The sequence below is a fragment of the Camponotus floridanus genome, unplaced genomic scaffold (genome assembly GCF_003227725.1).
Source record: "Camponotus floridanus strain SB8 unplaced genomic scaffold, Cflo_v7.5 scaffold6, whole genome shotgun sequence".
NCBI lineage: Eukaryota > Metazoa > Arthropoda > Insecta > Hymenoptera > Formicidae > Camponotus > Camponotus floridanus.
This window is the reverse complement of record NW_020229769.1, coordinates 1,300,947-1,318,184: the sequence shown is the minus strand read 5'-3', so window position 1 is coordinate 1,318,184 and position 17,238 is coordinate 1,300,947. Positions and strand designations below refer to the sequence as shown.

Sequence of the window (17,238 nt, the reverse complement as noted above, 5' to 3'; positions counted from 1 at the left end):
AGTGTTTCAGCGGATTCGCGAGGAACGCATCGGTCGTCGCGGGTCGAACTCGCCGATTGGTCAACGAGCCGCGGTCCTCACGCGCCGACCAATCAACGAGTCGGACGAGGACGCGGTGTTTTCATGTCACTCGTGTAAATTCGCCATGAGACGGCAAGTCCGTTGCGATTTCGCCCATTCGATATCGCGATTTGACAAGAGGCAGCTAGGTTATGTTTGAATCCAACGCACACATAATTTTATTTTAAAGCCTGTTTCGCAAGGTAAGCCATTGGATGAAAAATTTTACATTGTTATTTTTTATCGTAATAATTTTATCTTATTCGGGATAATGTAAAGTTACTCAATTTTTTACAACTTTGAGCATTTTTCAAGAAGTTGGGTTAGCGTCAAATATGTACAAATTTAAACGACTGGAATATAATGCTTCTTATTCGATTATTTCTAAGCTAATAAGTTATTCGGTAAAGAAATATACATGTAATAAAATTGTTTATATTTTGCATCAAAGTTAATATAAAAGGATAGTAATCCATTTCTGACAATCACAGTAAAACAGTAGCAATTTTACATTTAGAATAAATATACGTAAATATATATATATATATATATATATATATATATATATATATTATCTTATTTTTTTATTTTTTAATCTTAATCAATAACATTTATCTATATTGTTAGTTTGTACTATGTTATAGCGAAGTACTATATATATATATATATATATATATATATATATATATATATATTTGCTTCATTTTCTATCCATACCATATAACAATTCTTTCAGTGATTCTTCATTTATGGTTTGCAATGTATCAGTGTCATCTTTGTTATGGTTAAAGCTTTGTTCTATACCAGAATCTACTGCATTTATTTGTACATTGTCAGAGACTTGTGGAAAAGTAGTATAAGAATCTATCGAATCATCTTTATGTTTAGGTGAAGATACTCTCAATTGTCCCATCTTGAAAGTAGGAGATGATATTCTATTTTCCATAGGAGACATCACCATGGAAAAGAAATCATTTGTGCTTTTTAAATCTATCTTTTCATTATCTGATTGTGTTTTCTCAATTGATTCCACAGATTCCTCGAGTTGTACAGAATTAAAGTTATTGGTGTTCTTTGAATCTTTATTTGTATTACCAACATCTCTAAATTCCACATTCTCTTCTTTTCTCTTAGGAGATACATTATTTATCTCTGACTGTAGTGCTAAAACATGTTGTCCTTGAGCGTTGATTATTAATACAAACTTATTCTCCTCATTATTGATAGCATTTAATTGATTTTCTTGAAAGGTATTAGTCTGTGATTCAATTGTTTTGTCATGAGCATCTTGTGCAATCATCTCAAACTGCTGGGTATTGCTTGACGTTTGTGCAGGACATTTATGAGTTCTTTGACTCACCTATAAATATAATTCAAATATAGGAATTATTGAAAAGCAAAAATATATGATTGAAATATTTTATTTATATTAAATGTATAAATTATTTTTTTTCTACCTTATATCGGAAGCTTTTGCCACACATTGTGCATTTATAAGGCATCACTCCTGTGTGAATTCGACGATGGACTAAGTACGAAACACGTTGACGAAAACATTTTCCTGCAGAAATTAGTATGGCATTGTAGGGAGACCATTACTATCACATTATATAGCTTGTACATTTACAAGATAAAATGTAGAGCATTTTTTGTGGGAATATCCTGTTTTTACCAAGCATATCATGCATAGCACATTATAATGTTATAGTCACTACACAAACAAAATAATTTTAATGTCAATTATTAGTTTATTCAAATAACAAACAATGTGAGCGATAAATCGGTTAACATCGCACTAGCTCATATTTTTAAAAATAGTTTTCTAATTGTTGTTTTCTAACATACCACATGTTTCACATGCAAATGGTTTCTCTCCAGTGTGAATCCTTTCATGATTATGCAATGTAGAAAGCTCTTTGAATGATCTACCACAAGTTGCACAGCTATGAGGTTTTTCATCCTTATGATAAAATCTATGCTTATGATATGATTGCTGAAAGGTGAAGCTTTTTTCACATATTTTACATTTGTATGGCATTTCCCCTGAATGTAATCGTTTATGTTTTTTCAGAAAATACTTGGTTGTAAACAATTTACTGCAAGTATCACATTCCCACTGTTTGCCTTCATGGGTTTTCAAATGTTGTATCACATGTTGTTCCTGTAATAAGAACATAAATAAGATTATTAACAGCAGTTTGTAAAAATTGTGTATATAAAAAAAAGAATAATGTCCTCACTTTCTTAAATTTCTTTCCACATGTAGGACAAGCATATCCAGTATCGTTGCATGTAAGTTCGATTTGGCCATCTTTAGAAAAAGAACCTGTTACATGTGAATGCGAAATTTGTTTTCATTTATTTACATTAAGTGATTAATTAAATAAATTGTATATATATAATTTTACTTACCTAAATTGTGTCCAACATGTGCTACTCTCATATGTATCATTAAACTACCTCTCATTTTAAATACCTTAGAGCACAAATGACACGAATAATTTTTAAGAACTTTCCCAGAGATATTATTTGAATCTTGTTCATGTACTAATTGTTTATGTAAAGCCAAAATGTTAGTGTCAGAAAAATGGAAGCCACAAATGTTACATCGTTCCATCTTTTTTTTCGGTGCTATAGTTCGAAAAACTTTAGTATGGGACATTTTTTTGTGCTCCGAGTTTTGATCTTGATATTCAGCATTTGTTTCAAGCATAGTTTCTTCTGCATTAGATAAATTTTGTTTGTCATTACATTCTTCTGAGACATTTGCACAAATTGGCATTATATTCTGAACTGATTGAAAATTTGAGACATCGTTTGCTTTTTCAATTAAATTTATCATCAGTCTTTCCTTTGTAACATGTTCACTATTATTCGACTCGCATTCTCTTTCAATATCTCGGTAGATATTAGTATTTGTACTCTCTGTTACTTTTGTTTCAGTGATTAAATCCGATATAGCTTTTTCTGCTTGTGTATTTTCTGTGATTATATTTAAGTGTTTAATATTATTATTACAAAAATATTGTGTTGTGCAATCTGTTTTTAATATGTCTTGCTGCAAACCTGTGGTTGGTCTTAATACTATATTGTGATTTTCATTTGATTGTGGAAAGATATTTAGTTTTATCACATCATAATTGTAGTCTGATATAAAATTATTTTCATTCGCACCTTTCACTGCTAAGTTTTGATTTTGTGCTTGAGGCTGTGAGTTTACAATAGAGATATTATTTTCTGTATTTGCTATGCCAGAATCTGACGGTTCCATACTATTGTTATCATTTGACATTTGCTCTTTACCTGATTGTTGTGTTTTTAATATATTCCACTCTTGCAGAGCAACATTATGTACATTATGAACCACATTCATATGCTCATTGGGAGCAACATATTTGGATGACTCGGTTGTATTATTATTCAAATTGATTGTATGACTAAATAAATGGATAGTTAATTTATCTATGCCTAAGAGCACTTCATTACAAACAGGACATATAAGAGGTCGAGTTGCTACACTTACAAGACCAGCTCGCAATGCATCAAGTGTTAAAAATCCAGGTTGAGAACACAATGGACACATTAAGTGTCGTGCGCACATTTTTGTCGAGATAAAATTTATCCTTATTTATTAATTATATATTATATATTATATACATATGTATATATTTACTAATCTCTATAAAATGATATATGCACATCTTTGCATTCGTAATTATGTAGAATACCATTTAGTTTGAATATGTTCCAACTTTTATAGGACAGTTAACCATCATGATTGTAAAATTCTGATGATAAATAATACACAAATAATACGTTGTGTAATTGAAAGTTGACATTGTGCAGACTTATTAAAATTATTGATGTTATACTTGAACTTGATCTAATAATTTACAAAATAGAATTCAGTGGTATATAATCTCTCATCTGAGATACTTTAATAAAATATTACGAAATATTATACTAAATTCTGAACACTGACACTGTATACATAAAATTCTCACACCTCATCTAAATATAGAAAGATAGTTTAGGATATCTGTGCTGAATTCCTGTGTGTCTCTGTGGAGTATGTCTGATGATCAGAAGTTATATTTAGAAAACTGGTGGGATATTCAAAATATCAGAGTGTTGCCAATATATGTATTAAATATCACTTGTATAACTTGTCAAATTTACAAATTAATAAATATTAGTTATTTCATACAAAAAAATGTTATCTTCAGTTTAATTACATTTATATGGTGAGCCATCTTTACAACAATATTCTCTACCCGCAGACAGATTTGTATTTATCCATTCATCTTTGCAATTCTTAATGAAAAGATAAGCCTGTAAAATAAAAATATGCATAATGCATTAAAATTATATAATTTGTGCGTAAAAGCTATGTATGTAATTATATTATATTTTTAATTATATTTTTATAAAAGATCAAGAATTTTATAATGGTATTATAATAAAATTAATTTGAATATAATACTTACTCTTTCTTTGTAACAATCACGATCTAAAGAAGCACAAAGAATTGTTGGACTGTTTGGTAAATATTTTACTATCTGTAAAAATACAGTTTTAATCATTATTATAAATAATAAAAAAAATTAAGTATTAAATTAAGTATTTGAACTTATAGAACTTATGTAATGTGAAAATGTTAAAGACAATATTGTAATTTAAAAACTCACAGCTTCAAGGCATTTGCTGGTACAAAGTCTGTTTCCAAAAGAATTACATGGTAGTGGATCAGGATGTTCATGAAGGAATGCAGGATATCCTTTAGGTTGCTGTTTACTTCCTTTTGTAAATTGTCCACTTAAAAATACAGCACAGACACAGCCAATTGACTCTTCACTTGCATATGATGATTTAATATTTATATCAGTACTGTTCTTTTCCGCATAAGAATATGACATGCAAAGAGCCATCATCACCAATGCTAAATACATTTTGGCCTGAAATATAAATTGCAGTTACAACAATGCTTTTTAATTTTATAAGTCCATATGTTAACCATGCTCCAATTTATTATAATTTTGAGATATTATAATTTTGACATATTATTTCAAAGGATAAAATAAAAAGAAAGAATACTTCTAAGTTCTTGCTTCTCTAAAATATCAAGATAATTAAGTATCAATGATTTAACTTGTTCACTCAGAGAGAATTTCACTGTGTCACACTTCAAAAAACTTTATTCAAATGCAATAAGACTGAAGTCTTAAATCTTATTAATGTCACATTATGTTGCAATATTATAAATATGGGGTCACATTGGTCACAGAATGCTTATTAAGCAAAATTTCAGATTTCAAACATAGTAAGAATTTCATTTTAATCGTATTATGATTATAATTGGAATGTACACAATTGAATAACAAGCAAATTTGTTTAATGAAGATTTCAAGGATAGTCGAGCAACAAAATTGTTCATAATGAGAATTTAGAAAAGAATAAAAAAGAATTTAAAATGTAATTTATTGATAGTGAATTAATAATATAATCAATAAATTATATAAATATGTGTCCCTCAATTATTAAAATTTAAATATAAGACATCCAAGCAAAAGATATTGAAATATGACATTACAAAATGCAAAGCTTTATTTATAATATTTTTACAGTTTTTTTGTCATAATGATGACAATATTTACAGTATTTTTCTCATAACTTTTGCTTCTCCTTGTAATACAATTTTATCTCCATTAGCGATACACATATATACACATTTAATAATTTTTCTTACTGATACAATTTTTACTATTACTTCTACAGAATCACCAGCATAACATGGTTTAGGAAATGTAAGATTTTGTTCAATAACTATAGTGCCTGCACCTGGTAACTTTGTACCAATTAATCCTGATACAAGACCATTAAGCAAAGCACCGTGTGCAATATTTCTCGCTGATTCAGTATGTATTGGATTATAATCACCTGTTAATTCAGCAAATTTGAGTATGTCATCATTTGTTATCACTTTAAAAACTGACACTTGATCTCCTTCTCTCAGATTGTTCATTGCTGTATTAGCAAATAATCTTGTTTTAAATGAGCTGTTCATAGAATAATTTTTGAGAAATCCAGTAAAGAATTGAATTAGTTTCATGATGTTATCTTATTACCTCTTTACAGTCAAAAATATATAATTATTATTATTAATTATTCTTAGTTAAATATATAAAATTAAATTTATCATCAGAAATCTCATCATTTCTTATAAATTATTTAATTATTCCTTATTGGAAATTAATTATTATCCTTCAGCTTTTATCTTTTCCACTTCACTTGCTTCGCAATAATCACTTAGAAATATGATTGCTAAATTTTTAATACGGATATTAGTATCATATGAAAATTCTAACATGCATTTAATTATTTCGGCTGATGTTATTTCATTCCTTGATTCAGAAGTGATCAAAAACATCAAGGTAGAAATGGCCGAAAGCACGATATCTTCATCTCTAGAAGAAAGTAACGATGATATTAATTCAACACCTCGATTGCGTAAGATATAAATCTTATTTATAGCATCTGAAAAAAGAATATTACATGAATAATATAATATAATAATAATGTTAAACATCATGTGTAAATATTCTGTTCCATATGTTAAAGATATACTCTTACCTAAGCACAAATTGCATATACCACCAATAGCAAACTGTACCAATTTTGGATTGTTTTCAGACAAACTATCAAGAAATATATCAATTATTTGTAATTGTCTCATATATCCATAATTTATAGGATCATAAGCAAAATTCGCCAAATTTGACAATACTTGCTCCTTTGCGTCTAATAATTTAAAAACAAGGTAAAATGATATTTAATGTTACTATATTGATCAAAAAGTCTATATACATTCGTATTATATAATATATTTGTATTTTACATATATATAATTTTATCACCTATTTTTTTCTTACCTTTAGATTTAGTTGTTTTGTACTCTGTGGCTAAAAGTTTTAAGAAATCATAACGTCCGACACCATTCTTGCCTGTGCGTTGTATTAATCGTGCCTTAGTTGAGAACATTGAAGTCGCAATATATAAAACTTATTTCTCTATTTTTTCTTACAGTCAATAGTATGCACTTGTCGAATATTATACTGTATGGTTAGGTTTTATCATGATATAAACATATGCATCTAAGAATATATTGTCAAAAATTTTATATAAAGTTATATATATATGAAAAAATAATACGGTCAAATATAAAAAAGAATATATTCGATACACACATTGCTAAACAGTTAATAACCTGCAATATAACTTTATGTGACAAAAATTTTATTATAAACTTATAATTGGGGATCAGACTTTATTTATGCATTTCATTTTTTTTTAATAGTAATTGAATATAGTCGCTTTTTTAGAATTTGGATTTCGTATAGATATACCACGTGTCAAATATATTCTGCAAATATTGAGGATGTGTTCCTTTTGATGCTACGAAAATTTCGAGTCGTTCGATTGGCCAATCAAATAAAAGAAATAAAGATTTTTTTGCTCTGATTGGTTAATCGAGCGCTTTGACCCTTTCGTAATGTCAAATGGACAATAAAGTTTAATGCATACTTCTTGCAATTAAGAGTTTATGAAATATGATTGGTGAATGAATCGAGTGGTATGGCATCGGAACGTATACACGTGGAACATACCCGTCTTTCCTCGTCGTGTTCTTATCCAAGTGCCGTAGGTGGCTGCCGTGGTGGAAGTTGATGGAAGTTATGGTTTACACGTAGCCGGTGTTTGACGTGTCCTAGCCTCCTAGCTTAGGCATTTGGTAGCGATTTGATAATTTGTTTGCGCGCCGCTTGAGTCTCGCAACGTGCACAGGATCACGGGTATTTATATGCACATATGGCGAATGCCACGTTGTGAGTATATTTTAATATAACGCGAATATATATACTCACACGCGTATATATCTCCCTCTCATTAACACCCGTGGAAACAAAATGCAAAGGCGACAAAACATGCTGCCCAACAAGTCATCGCCGTCTTCATCGTCGTCCTCGTCGTCCAGCACAGCTAACGCGAAGGTCATGTTTCCCGATAAGAGACCAACGACCAAGCAAATGAAATCGTCCACCCTGACGAACGCCGCCGGCCTCAGTTCTCTCATCACCTTCACCGTTCTCTTGCTCGCTTGGATCTCGGGTTTTGCCTCGCGGCTCTTCGCCGTCATACGTTTCGAGAGTATCATACACGAGTTCGATCCGTGGTACGTACTCTGCGCCAGTTTCTTCTCGTCCCCGTGATTAGCAACTCCACTATTATGTCATAGTGTAAAGAAATGATTAACTTTTGTTTTGTTATTATAACGAAATTATGAAATAAATTGACTTTAATATTTTATTTTTATCTAGAAAACACATAAGAGAATTTGTATTTTCATTTAAAATCATACATATATGAATATTTTTTAATGATCGATGATTGAATAAATTGAACAATTATTTTATATAGCTAGAATAAAATTTCTATTTATTTTAATAAGCAAAAAATAAAAATTGTTATCAAAAAGTATAACTAATTTAAATATCTGAAATTTAGGTTTAACTACAGAGCGACAGCATACATGGTGCAACATGGATTCTACAATTTTTTAAATTGGTTTGATGAACGAGCGTGGTATCCACTGGGACGGATTGTTGGTGGAACCGTCTATCCTGGACTCATGATAACATCTGGATCGATACACTACATTTTGCACTCTTTAAACATACCAGTGCATATAAGAGACATATGTGTATTCTTAGCTCCAATTTTTAGTGGCCTTACTGCCATATCTACATATTTATTAACAAAAGAAATATGGAGCGCTGGAGCTGGCTTATTCGCTGCTTGCTTCATCGCTATTGTACCTGGCTACATCTCGAGGTCCGTAGCTGGCAGTTATGACAATGAGGGAATTGCAATCTTTGCATTGCAAATCACCTACTACCTCTGGGTTAAATCGGTCAAAACTGGTTCAATTTTTTGGGCGAGCATAACTGCTCTGTCTTATTTCTACATGGTATCAGCATGGGGAGGCTATGTGTTCATTATTAATCTCATTCCACTTCATGTATTTGCTTTGCTGGTCATGAATCGTTTTAGCAATCGGTTATTTACCAGTTATACAACATTTTATGTTCTTGGACTTTTATTGAGTATGCAAGTACCATTCGTCGGTTTTCAGCCGATTAGAACTTCCGAACATATGGCAGCAGGTGGTGTATTTGGTCTTCTAATCTTTGTAGCAGCTCTTAGGTATGTATTATTTTAATTTATTGACATTTGTTAATTATTTGTTATATTATTTGACTATTTGAGAAAACATTCTCTTTAATATACATTGTAATATACTAATATTGTTTTCTTTCATTTCAGATACTTAAGAACTGTACTTACCAAGTCCGAGATGAAATATTTCGGTGGTGTAGTAGCTGTGACAGCAACTATACTCCTATTAATTCTGATTGCATTAACGTACGCTGGTGTTGTCGCTCCTTGGAGTGGTAGATTTTATTCTCTTTGGGATACCGGTTATGCCAAGATACATATCCCTATAATAGCATCTGTATCCGAACATCAACCAACAACTTGGTTCAGCTTTTTCTTTGACTTGCACATTCTTGTCACGACATTCCCAGTTGGTCTGTGGTACTGTATTAAACACATAAATGATGAACGTGTTTTTGGTAAGAGATTATGATGAGAATATTATATTTTAGAAAATTAATTAAAGATAAATAATATTATTTAATTTTTTTCACAGTCATACTATATGCCATAAGTGCCGTTTATTTCGCTGGAGTGATGGTGAGACTTATGTTGACTTTAACTCCAGTAGTGTGTATGCTGGCTGGTGTTGCTATCAGCAAACTTGTAGAGCTATATCTCAAGGAAGAAGACAGGGACGATCGTAACGGTACTGAAAGCAATGAAGAGAGTGAAGAGGAAAGAGAGAGAAGTCCCGGTAGAGCATTGTATGACAAAGCCGGTAAATTACGTAGAATGAAACATGAGAGGCCGAAAGGTAGCGGTGATGGATTAGGCGCCAATCTACGTAATGGCGTTATTATCGGCATGTTAATGTTATTGATGATGTTTACTGTGCATTGCACATGGGTGACCAGCAATGCATATTCTAGTCCATCTATCGTTTTGGCTTCTTATAGTAACGATGGCGGCAGAGCCATACTCGACGATTTTCGAGAGGCTTACTACTGGTTAGCTCAAAATACGCCCAATGATGCGAGAGTTATGAGTTGGTGGGATTATGGATACCAAATTGCTGGTATGGCAAACAGGTATACAATACATTTATAAAATCCTATGTATTTAAATTAATGTGCAAAGTTAATCACTAATAAGACATTATCATTAAATCATTAACAACATTGTCATGAATAATTACCATTAAATCATTAATAACATTGTCATGAATAATTTTTTTGTAGAACTACACTCGTGGACAATAATACGTGGAATAATTCGCACATAGCTCTGGTTGGTAAAGCAATGAGCTCGAACGAAAGTGCCGCTTATGATATTATGACATCTCTAGATGTAGATTATGTATTGATCATTTTTGGCGGTATGATTGGATACTCTGGTGATGATATTAATAAATTCTTATGGATGGTCCGAATCGCCGAAGGCGAACATCCTCAGGATATCCGCGAGAGTGATTATTTCACTGAGAGAGGAGAATTCCGCGTGGACAAAGAAGGTTCTCCTACTCTATTGAACTCGCTAATGTACAAACTGAGTTACTATCGGTTCGGAGAAGTTAAAATGGATTATCGAACGCCTCACGGTTTCGATCGCACTCGTAACGCCGAAATAGGCAATAAAAATTTTCAGTTAACATATCTGGAAGAAGCTTACACTACTGAACATTGGCTTGTCAGGGTTTACAGGTAAATAATGACATTTATACAATCACTTTGATTTATCTTAAAAAATGTTTTGTCATCTTTATATATCTTAAATTTCTATATTAATATCAATTGCAAAATATATTTGTAGGGTGAAAAAACCAGCAGAGTTTAATAGACCAAGAATTCCGATCTCTAAACGGGTTATTACGCGTCGTGCAAATTCGTATATTAGTAAAAAGGTTGGTATTTTCTTCTCATATATTTTAGAATAAGAAGAAAAATATTTTTTTTTATACATCTCATCTTGTGTGTGATTTTTCGTATCGTTTTGCCATTTTTATCATCATATATCAGTTGATTTGGAAACGTAGTTGAAGTTATGGGGGGTCGGGCATTGATGTTTCAGACTGCACGGCGTAGGCGAGGTTTCATAAAAGGCCGGCCAGTTGTTATTAAAGGACAGAAACCTCAACGACGAACGACGTAACGAAGATTCGCTACTATTTCATAACAATTTGCAAATACAACTTTTGTAATAAAAGAATTACCGTCCCTTGGGTCTACCACGAACTATACCTCGAACTAAGAATTTAATATCATCAAAAGAGAATTCAATCGGTTTGCGAAGAATAGAATACTTCAAAAATATAATTTCTAACATTCACAAAATAATCTGAAAAATCTATAGTTTTACCAATATTACTATTATAAGCCTTGTTTCTCATTGTTGGCTTATATCACATTATGTTGCATTGTTATCCGATTCATTTTGTACACAGATAAGTCATTAATTATTTGTTATTGCATAATTATTTGCAAGTGTATAAATATCTTTAAAATTAGCATGTGTGGCCACATTTTCCAAGATTAAATCAATATTTTTTTGTATGGATGTGTTCATTAGAGCAGATCATGTTTAGTAATATTTTTTTGTATTGTATAGATGAATTGACTTTTTTGTTTAACTTTTTTTTCTAAATTAATTGTATTTAATAATTAACGCAAAAATCTTTCATCAAATTCGTTCATTTGTTATCAAATTAAACAATTGTACCAAAATCTCATATAAATTGAGACTTGTAAGACATCTTATAGTTAGTGTACACATTTATGTTACATAGTGTGTTTATGCACATAGTATTATATCAGGCAAAATTTGTGGAATAAGCAGACTTGCCAATTTTCAGCCAGAACAGAACGACCGAATGTGTCGTGTGTACACAGTTTGTTGTATAGCACCTTGTTGAAAGATAAACATTTGTGATAACACAGTGTTGTTATTTACAAATATGCATTTAAAACAAAAACCTATTTAATTTGTTTTATTTGAAAATAAAATAAGTAACATATTTTCCGTATAATTTATATAATTTTATAAATTTTATCATAAATGCAAAACATGTTACAAAATACGTTATAACTTAATGTTTAATTTTTCTTTATGTAACTTATAAATCTTAATAAGTCATAAATAACGTGTATATATGTAAAAGCCAAAAATTATAGGCAATACAAAATCTCTGATATTAATAAGTGAAAACACATTAAACTTTTAAAATATTAAAATTAAAATTGAGATATATAAAATCAAAATAACATTGTATTTCAAGATATTCAGTTTTATTTGTCAAATTTATTTTTTAAATTATTAATCTTATCAGTTTAATGTATTTTTGAAAATGTTAATTTTATAATAATTTGTAATTTTAGAAGCTCTATAAAAATTCAAAGCAACTCATACTTTTTTATATCATATATTTCTTAATTATAATAATAGGTGCTCAAAAAATGACTATATACATATGAACATGAAAATACAATTGTTGTCTAATTGTTTTCGCAATATATGTTCAAATTTTTCAATGAATATGTGATAAAACATGTAGCAATTTTTAAATATTCAAATTAGTGATATGTATATATTTATATACATTTAATTATCTATATATTATACATAAAATTTGTATTTATGAGATTGCAAAATTATTATCAAGATAGTTGTTTTTTTAAATAAGTACCTTTAAGTTAGCTTCAGTTATTTGGTATAAACTAGTTTATTTATTTATTTATTTATTTTTTTTTTTTTTCATATATTTAAAAAGCCTCTAATAGTTCGATAACGTATAACTTTCGATGTCTCCTCGCGAAATATAAAAGAATATCAACATAGTTGGATAACGCGCGCATTTTATGATTACATTATTCATTTTATTTTAATTTCATAATTCATTGTTATGTATTTATTACGCTATTTTACGCAAACTATGTCGAAACAAATGGAAAGTTCGAGAGTTGGACGTAGTCGTAGGATAATAATGAATTCGATATACGAACAATCTCATTGTATGCTCTCCTAGCCTTTTCACGCTCATATTTTATCGCACGCGTGGATATATGAAATTGAGAAAAATCGCGCACGTCAATCGGTGTATGTTCGTCGTGCATATATATAGGTTATGTCACGTTAATCCGTAAAGTGCTGAAGACAACTTTTTATCGCTGCCGTCTCGCATAGAGAGCAGGCCTTTGTTCGTCAAACATTCCGCGCTCATAGCATCATCTAAAATTAATCGACTTTCCACGGCGTGGGAAACAGCAGAATCGCCGAATCCACGACGATACGGTCATGAATTCAGGGATTTTTCAGCTTCCGGGAACTGCTCGTGTGCACCGCGGCCGCCATTTTGCTTCCCCCGCACGTCTGATATGTCTTTCTAATGTTATTATCGATGAATGTTGAAATTTGCCCGTGAAACGTATCTCGTGCTTTGTTGTCCGGGGAGAACGAGTTTTTCTCTCGAGAAAGGAAAAAAATCGTGCCGCGGGTGCCTGATCGGCGAGACATCTCTGTCGGAAACGATTCCCACTGTCGTCCCAACCTCGGCCCAACCGCAGAAACACGGAACGGATACAGGTGCAGCCTCGCGATAGCGATCGCGAGCGATTTAATCCATCGCCGAGCGCGAGTATGCTGGCCAGCTTGTACGAGGGATATCTCTGTCCACGTCGCTAAAAGATCCCGTTTCGTCGAGTCGCAGCCTGCGCACAGTGTGTTCTGTTGTCGATGTAACGAGCTAACCTAACCAAAAAAAAACGCATCGAAGCGACGTCGCGTGTATGTGCTTATGTCAACAGTGGAGAGATCTCGCTCGATGACATGGCTCTGGTCACGCGTCTGAGATCGTCGAGAGCCGGAGATTTGGCAGTCTTCACCCTCCCGACGTCTGTCCGATGCGCGATGCGGTTGCACGAGCATGCTTAGGGCATGTTGGATGTAGACCACTACTACTATGCGAGGCAAGGATCGTTTTTATCCTGATCTAGCAATGGACTAAGTTCACGCTTACTGCTCGAACCAGGAAACTCGCATTCGCAGTAACATATATGTGGCACAGATTGATGCAGACCTGAGTTTATAGTAACGTATAGCTTTAAAGCAATGTTGCGTATACATACAATTGAAGTATTATTTCATACTTTGTAAGCATACGTTAAGTTACTATAGCGGTCATAAATTGGACAGATCGTTCTGCAAATCTTTTGTTTAGTTTAATTGTTGCAAAGTTTCCATGACGTATTTAATTATATGTATAAATACATATAATTAAAGGAAAGGATAAATTAGATATATATAATATATTGATATACTCAAGCGTTACTGGGATATCACGCAATTTATTTTTTAATTTATTCAATTTTATACAGTAATTTTGCTGCAAGTTACTATTCAAAGATATAAGTTTTGATTTTTTACTCGATGAACATAACGATATCTGTGATACAATAGAACATATTTTTTTATTTCTCACATACACACATTCAGTATTATATTTTTAATTAATAATATAACTTGAATTATACTTGGATCTTGGCATATAGCGTGAACTAAGTTTTATCTAGATAGGAAGAAAGTTGATTTGGAGAGTTTGAGAATGCAGGTGGAACAGATCTGGACAGTAGCAGCAATCAATGAAGGTCCCTATTTCCGAAAACTCAAACATGGACAATAAATTGAAGTTTTCGGACCGCTTGAAGGCTTTGCTGAAAACTGAGGCTCATCAAGATGTTGATCCGTACATTTTCAGTGAACCAGAACCATTTGCCGCGGGAAGAAATGCCACCGCGGGAAGAAATATCGCCACGATGGTTCCGTCTATAAATTCTGAAGTAATGCAAAATTGTAAAAACAATAAATCGAAAGGTAAATGTATGAAGCAGAGACTAAGGATAGCGCCTGTGTCAAACATAGACTATAAGACCATTGGAGTCAATGCTACAACGGAAACAAATATTGAGGATGGCATTGGGGAGAATTTGGATCAGAAATTTTCTAATTTGGTTCAACATAAACAGCGACATATTGAAAATTTGCAAAGATTAAAATCTAGAAAGCAAAATCGGGACCATACTCTGTTATATTATCCTAGAGCTGGAGATGAGATATTCGATAGCGATTCGAGTGGAGATGAGATGACAATCTATCAACGTCATTGGTTTCTTGGCGAATCCGTCACAACGCTAAATCGTGCAGCCCGGTTGTCTCAACTACGTTCGCAATTACAACGACAATTAATTCAATTGCGTATCAATGGAACTGACACTGAAAATATGCTACGGCAGAGGGTTCGATGTTTATTGGAGGCTGCTTCTAAAGATCCTGCTTCTACTGCAAGAAGTTTGAGCGATTCTCCAAATAAGAGCAAAGTGCTCGATGGACCACTGTTAGTTGGTGGACCATGTGGAGCGGAAGGATGCCAACAGACATCTTTACCTTGTACCCGGCATTGTTCTCGCCATATTATGTTAAATGGAGATCAGCTTTTATTTGAGCATTGCACTGCCAAGTTTAGTGACAACACACAGTGTTGTGTTCCTGTGTTTGATGTCGCGCACGAATTACCTCTTTGCCCAGAACACGCAAGGAAGAGAGACAATTATCACCGTAAAATTCAAGAATCCAAACCAAAGAAAGCGCGTAAAAAGCCAGCTTCTCCTACTATCCCAGCAAGGCCTAAACCTAAATCTAAACCGAAGAAACGCAAACGGCCGCCCTCGAATAAACTAGAGACTAAGGGAACCGCATTGATGCACGAGGAGAGTCATTACATGAGCCAAATAAATTGTAGTGAAAATCATGCCAAGACATTAAATAACTTGAATGTTCCGCAAGGAACTTCAAATTCCTCTAACTTAAATCTAGGATTGGGATTAGGCTCTCTTGGAGGACTGAGTAGTGGCCTCAAAGTCGAGCTTGGAGATAATGAAGTATTTGCTTCTTTGGATTCTGCTGAGCATGACTTTGGCACTGTGCTCAATAACTTGCCCCCTGATGCTTTTAATGACTTATTTATCGGTAATTATGTAATTATATGTATCTCTATAATTGGTAAATTTCGAGAGATTAGAAGATTTACTACATTTATTTTATAAAATAACAGATATAATTGTAAGATGATTTTAATTATAGAGGGTAGGAATGGAGATTATGAACCATCTAGAGAAGAAGAGGAGGAATTACAACGGGCTTTGGAAGAGGTTGATAAAGATGTACGAAATTTGGAGAGAATGGGACAAACACATGGACTCTTAGAGCCAGCTTTGCTCGCTCAACTTATGTCGGACATTGCCTCGTAGCCCCACTAATTCTAATGTAACAATTTTTGGAAATGAGTTCACGTGTGTTCCTTGTAACGTAGAAAAGAAGTACTGTTTGTGTCTGTGCTGCTAAATGTAAGATTGCGTTATAGACTGTTATTACATAGCCACGCAAGTCCGAGATAATGGCAGGGATTGACATACAGAAAGTAACAAAAAAAGGAGAAAAAAACAATAGCAAACTTATGAATTTAGTATCAACATCATACATATTGGGTACAATATCACGGGTAGATATGTGTCGAACGAGTAGTAATGTAAAAACCAAGAATTCCATCCTTTTTGACAAATAATCGCGGACACTTTGCGTCATCGTCGTAATACATGCAATATATTTGTAGCTTATTTGCAAATACTTTAACTTGCACTTTAAAAATTTGCTTAGAAAAATTGTTATATATAGCTGTAATTATAATACATGCAATCACATTTTTGAGAATACAGAGTGAAGAAGAAGAAAAGAAAATGTCATATAAATAATTCAGACTAGATTCCAACACATATGAGCTAAACAAGAAAAATACATAGTTTTCATTTTTATATATGGTTTATTTTTACTAAAACAAAGATCCAGAATTATCTAAATCATCTTACTAATAGCTCCCATATTTATTGAACTACATGTAATGTCTAGTTAATTACTGAT

At 32.3% G+C, this 17,238-nt stretch overlaps 6 protein-coding genes across 12 annotated transcripts; 2 read left to right on the top strand and 4 right to left on the bottom strand.

Annotated features, from left to right (window-relative positions):
* Nucleotides 1-759: 759 nt before the first annotated feature.
* LOC105252086 (zinc finger protein 35) lies at nt 760-3,709 on the bottom strand. 2 transcript variants are annotated; one of them, XM_025412995.1, is made up of 6 exons: nt 3,584-3,687; nt 2,473-3,497; nt 2,301-2,386; nt 1,906-2,221; nt 1,518-1,621; nt 760-1,420 (listed from the first exon to the last, which is right to left on the bottom strand). In XM_025412995.1, the coding sequence occupies exons 1-6, from the start codon at nt 3,601-3,603 to the stop codon at nt 761-763; spliced, it is 2,211 nt and encodes a 736-aa protein (XP_025268780.1). In that variant the 5' UTR covers nt 3,604-3,687; the 3' UTR covers nt 760. The 2 variants fall into 2 exon arrangements, with proteins under 2 accessions (XP_025268780.1, XP_025268779.1); XM_025412994.1 differs by having other exon boundaries at nt 2,473-3,709.
* A 534-nt stretch (nt 3,710-4,243) lies between these two features.
* Nucleotides 4,244-5,696, bottom strand: LOC105252066 (follicle cell protein 3C-1). The gene is made up of 5 exons (XM_011259275.3): nt 5,683-5,696; nt 5,210-5,252; nt 4,749-5,015; nt 4,548-4,619; nt 4,244-4,392 (listed from the first exon to the last, which is right to left on the bottom strand). Exons 1-5 carry the CDS (start codon nt 5,694-5,696, stop codon nt 4,288-4,290), a joined length of 501 nt encoding a protein of 166 aa, XP_011257577.2. The 3' UTR covers nt 4,244-4,287.
* LOC109610047 (hydroxyacyl-thioester dehydratase type 2, mitochondrial-like) lies at nt 5,642-6,216 on the bottom strand. Its single transcript, XM_020027761.2, has one exon. The coding sequence runs from the start codon at nt 6,167-6,169 to the stop codon at nt 5,711-5,713; it is 459 nt and encodes a 152-aa protein (XP_019883320.1). The 5' UTR covers nt 6,170-6,216; the 3' UTR covers nt 5,642-5,710.
* An 81-nt stretch (nt 6,217-6,297) lies between these two features.
* LOC105252064 (armadillo repeat-containing protein 7) lies at nt 6,298-7,811 on the bottom strand. Of its 3 annotated transcripts, none has more exons than XM_011259270.3 (4): nt 7,725-7,811; nt 6,990-7,211; nt 6,691-6,858; nt 6,298-6,594 (listed from the first exon to the last, which is right to left on the bottom strand). In XM_011259270.3, exons 2-4 carry the CDS (start codon nt 7,096-7,098, stop codon nt 6,317-6,319), a joined length of 555 nt encoding a protein of 184 aa, XP_011257572.1. In that variant the 5' UTR covers nt 7,099-7,211; nt 7,725-7,811; the 3' UTR covers nt 6,298-6,316. The 3 variants fall into 3 exon arrangements, with proteins under 3 accessions (XP_011257572.1, XP_025268781.1, XP_011257571.1); XM_025412996.1 differs by lacking the exon at nt 7,725-7,811 and adding an exon at nt 7,464-7,544; XM_011259269.3 differs by lacking the exon at nt 7,725-7,811 and adding an exon at nt 7,305-7,457.
* On the top strand, nt 7,738-12,206 carry LOC105252063 (dolichyl-diphosphooligosaccharide--protein glycosyltransferase subunit STT3B). Of its 3 annotated transcripts, none has more exons than XM_011259268.3 (8): nt 7,738-7,943; nt 8,033-8,290; nt 8,623-9,321; nt 9,442-9,752; nt 9,830-10,364; nt 10,515-10,976; nt 11,086-11,176; nt 11,315-12,206. In XM_011259268.3, the coding sequence occupies exons 1-8, from the start codon at nt 7,927-7,929 to the stop codon at nt 11,333-11,335; spliced, it is 2,394 nt and encodes a 797-aa protein (XP_011257570.1). In that variant the 5' UTR covers nt 7,738-7,926; the 3' UTR covers nt 11,336-12,206. The 3 variants fall into 3 exon arrangements, with proteins under 3 accessions (XP_011257570.1, XP_011257568.1, XP_011257569.1); XM_011259266.3 differs by having other exon boundaries at nt 7,739-7,943; nt 11,344-11,481; XM_011259267.3 differs by having other exon boundaries at nt 7,754-7,910; nt 11,344-11,481.
* Nucleotides 12,207-13,377: 1,171 nt separating this feature from the next.
* On the top strand, nt 13,378-17,132 carry LOC105252067 (INO80 complex subunit D). 2 transcript variants are annotated; one of them, XM_011259276.3, is made up of 3 exons: nt 13,378-14,234; nt 14,876-16,290; nt 16,405-17,132. In XM_011259276.3, exons 2-3 carry the CDS (start codon nt 14,907-14,909, stop codon nt 16,569-16,571), a joined length of 1,551 nt encoding a protein of 516 aa, XP_011257578.1. In that variant the 5' UTR covers nt 13,378-14,234; nt 14,876-14,906; the 3' UTR covers nt 16,572-17,132. The 2 variants fall into 2 exon arrangements, with proteins under 2 accessions (XP_011257578.1, XP_019883337.1); XM_020027778.2 differs by lacking the exon at nt 13,378-14,234 and having other exon boundaries at nt 14,638-16,290.
* The last annotated feature ends 106 nt before the right edge of the window (nt 17,133-17,238 follow it).

Bases quoted from the DNA above. Each gene is read 5' to 3' on its own strand.
- LOC109610047 (XM_020027761.2), bottom strand. From the start codon at position 6,169: ATGAAACTAATTCAATTCTTTACTGGATTTCTCAAAAATTATTCTATG.
- LOC105252063 (XM_011259266.3), top strand. The intron at 10,365-10,514 runs GTATACAATACA...ATTTTTTTGTAG, and splicing joins ATTGCTGGTATGGCAAACAG to AACTACACTCGTGGACAATA. The intron at 10,977-11,085 runs GTAAATAATGAC...ATATATTTGTAG, and splicing joins TGGCTTGTCAGGGTTTACAG to GGTGAAAAAACCAGCAGAGT.
- LOC105252066 (XM_011259275.3), bottom strand. The intron at 5,016-5,209 runs GTTAAATCATTG...TTTATATTTCAG, and splicing joins AATTCTCTCTGAGTGAACAA to GCCAAAATGTATTTAGCATT. The intron at 4,620-4,748 runs GTGAGTTTTTAA...GTATTTTTACAG, and splicing joins CCAGCAAATGCCTTGAAGCT to ATAGTAAAATATTTACCAAA.
- LOC105252064 (XM_011259270.3), bottom strand. From the start codon at position 7,098: ATGTTCTCAACTAAGGCACGATTAATACAACGCACAGGCAAGAATGGT. The intron at 6,859-6,989 runs GTAAGAAAAAAA...TTAAATTATTAG, and splicing joins CAAAACAACTAAATCTAAAG to ACGCAAAGGAGCAAGTATTG. The intron at 6,595-6,690 runs GTAAGAGTATAT...TTCTTTTTTCAG, and splicing joins TATATGCAATTTGTGCTTAG to ATGCTATAAATAAGATTTAT.
- LOC105252067 (XM_011259276.3), top strand. From the start codon at position 14,907: ATGAAGGTCCCTATTTCCGAAAACTCAAACATGGACAATAAATTGAAG. The intron at 16,291-16,404 runs GTAATTATGTAA...TTTTAATTATAG, and splicing joins TTTTAATGACTTATTTATCG to AGGGTAGGAATGGAGATTAT.
- LOC105252086 (XM_025412994.1), bottom strand. From the start codon at position 3,661: ATGTGCGCACGACACTTAATGTGTCCATTGTGTTCTCAACCTGGATTT. The intron at 2,222-2,300 runs GTGAGGACATTA...TTCTTATTACAG, and splicing joins GTGGAAAGAAATTTAAGAAA to GAACAACATGTGATACAACA. The intron at 1,622-1,905 runs GTATGTTAGAAA...TAATTTCTGCAG, and splicing joins ATTTGCATGTGAAACATGTG to GAAAATGTTTTCGTCAACGT.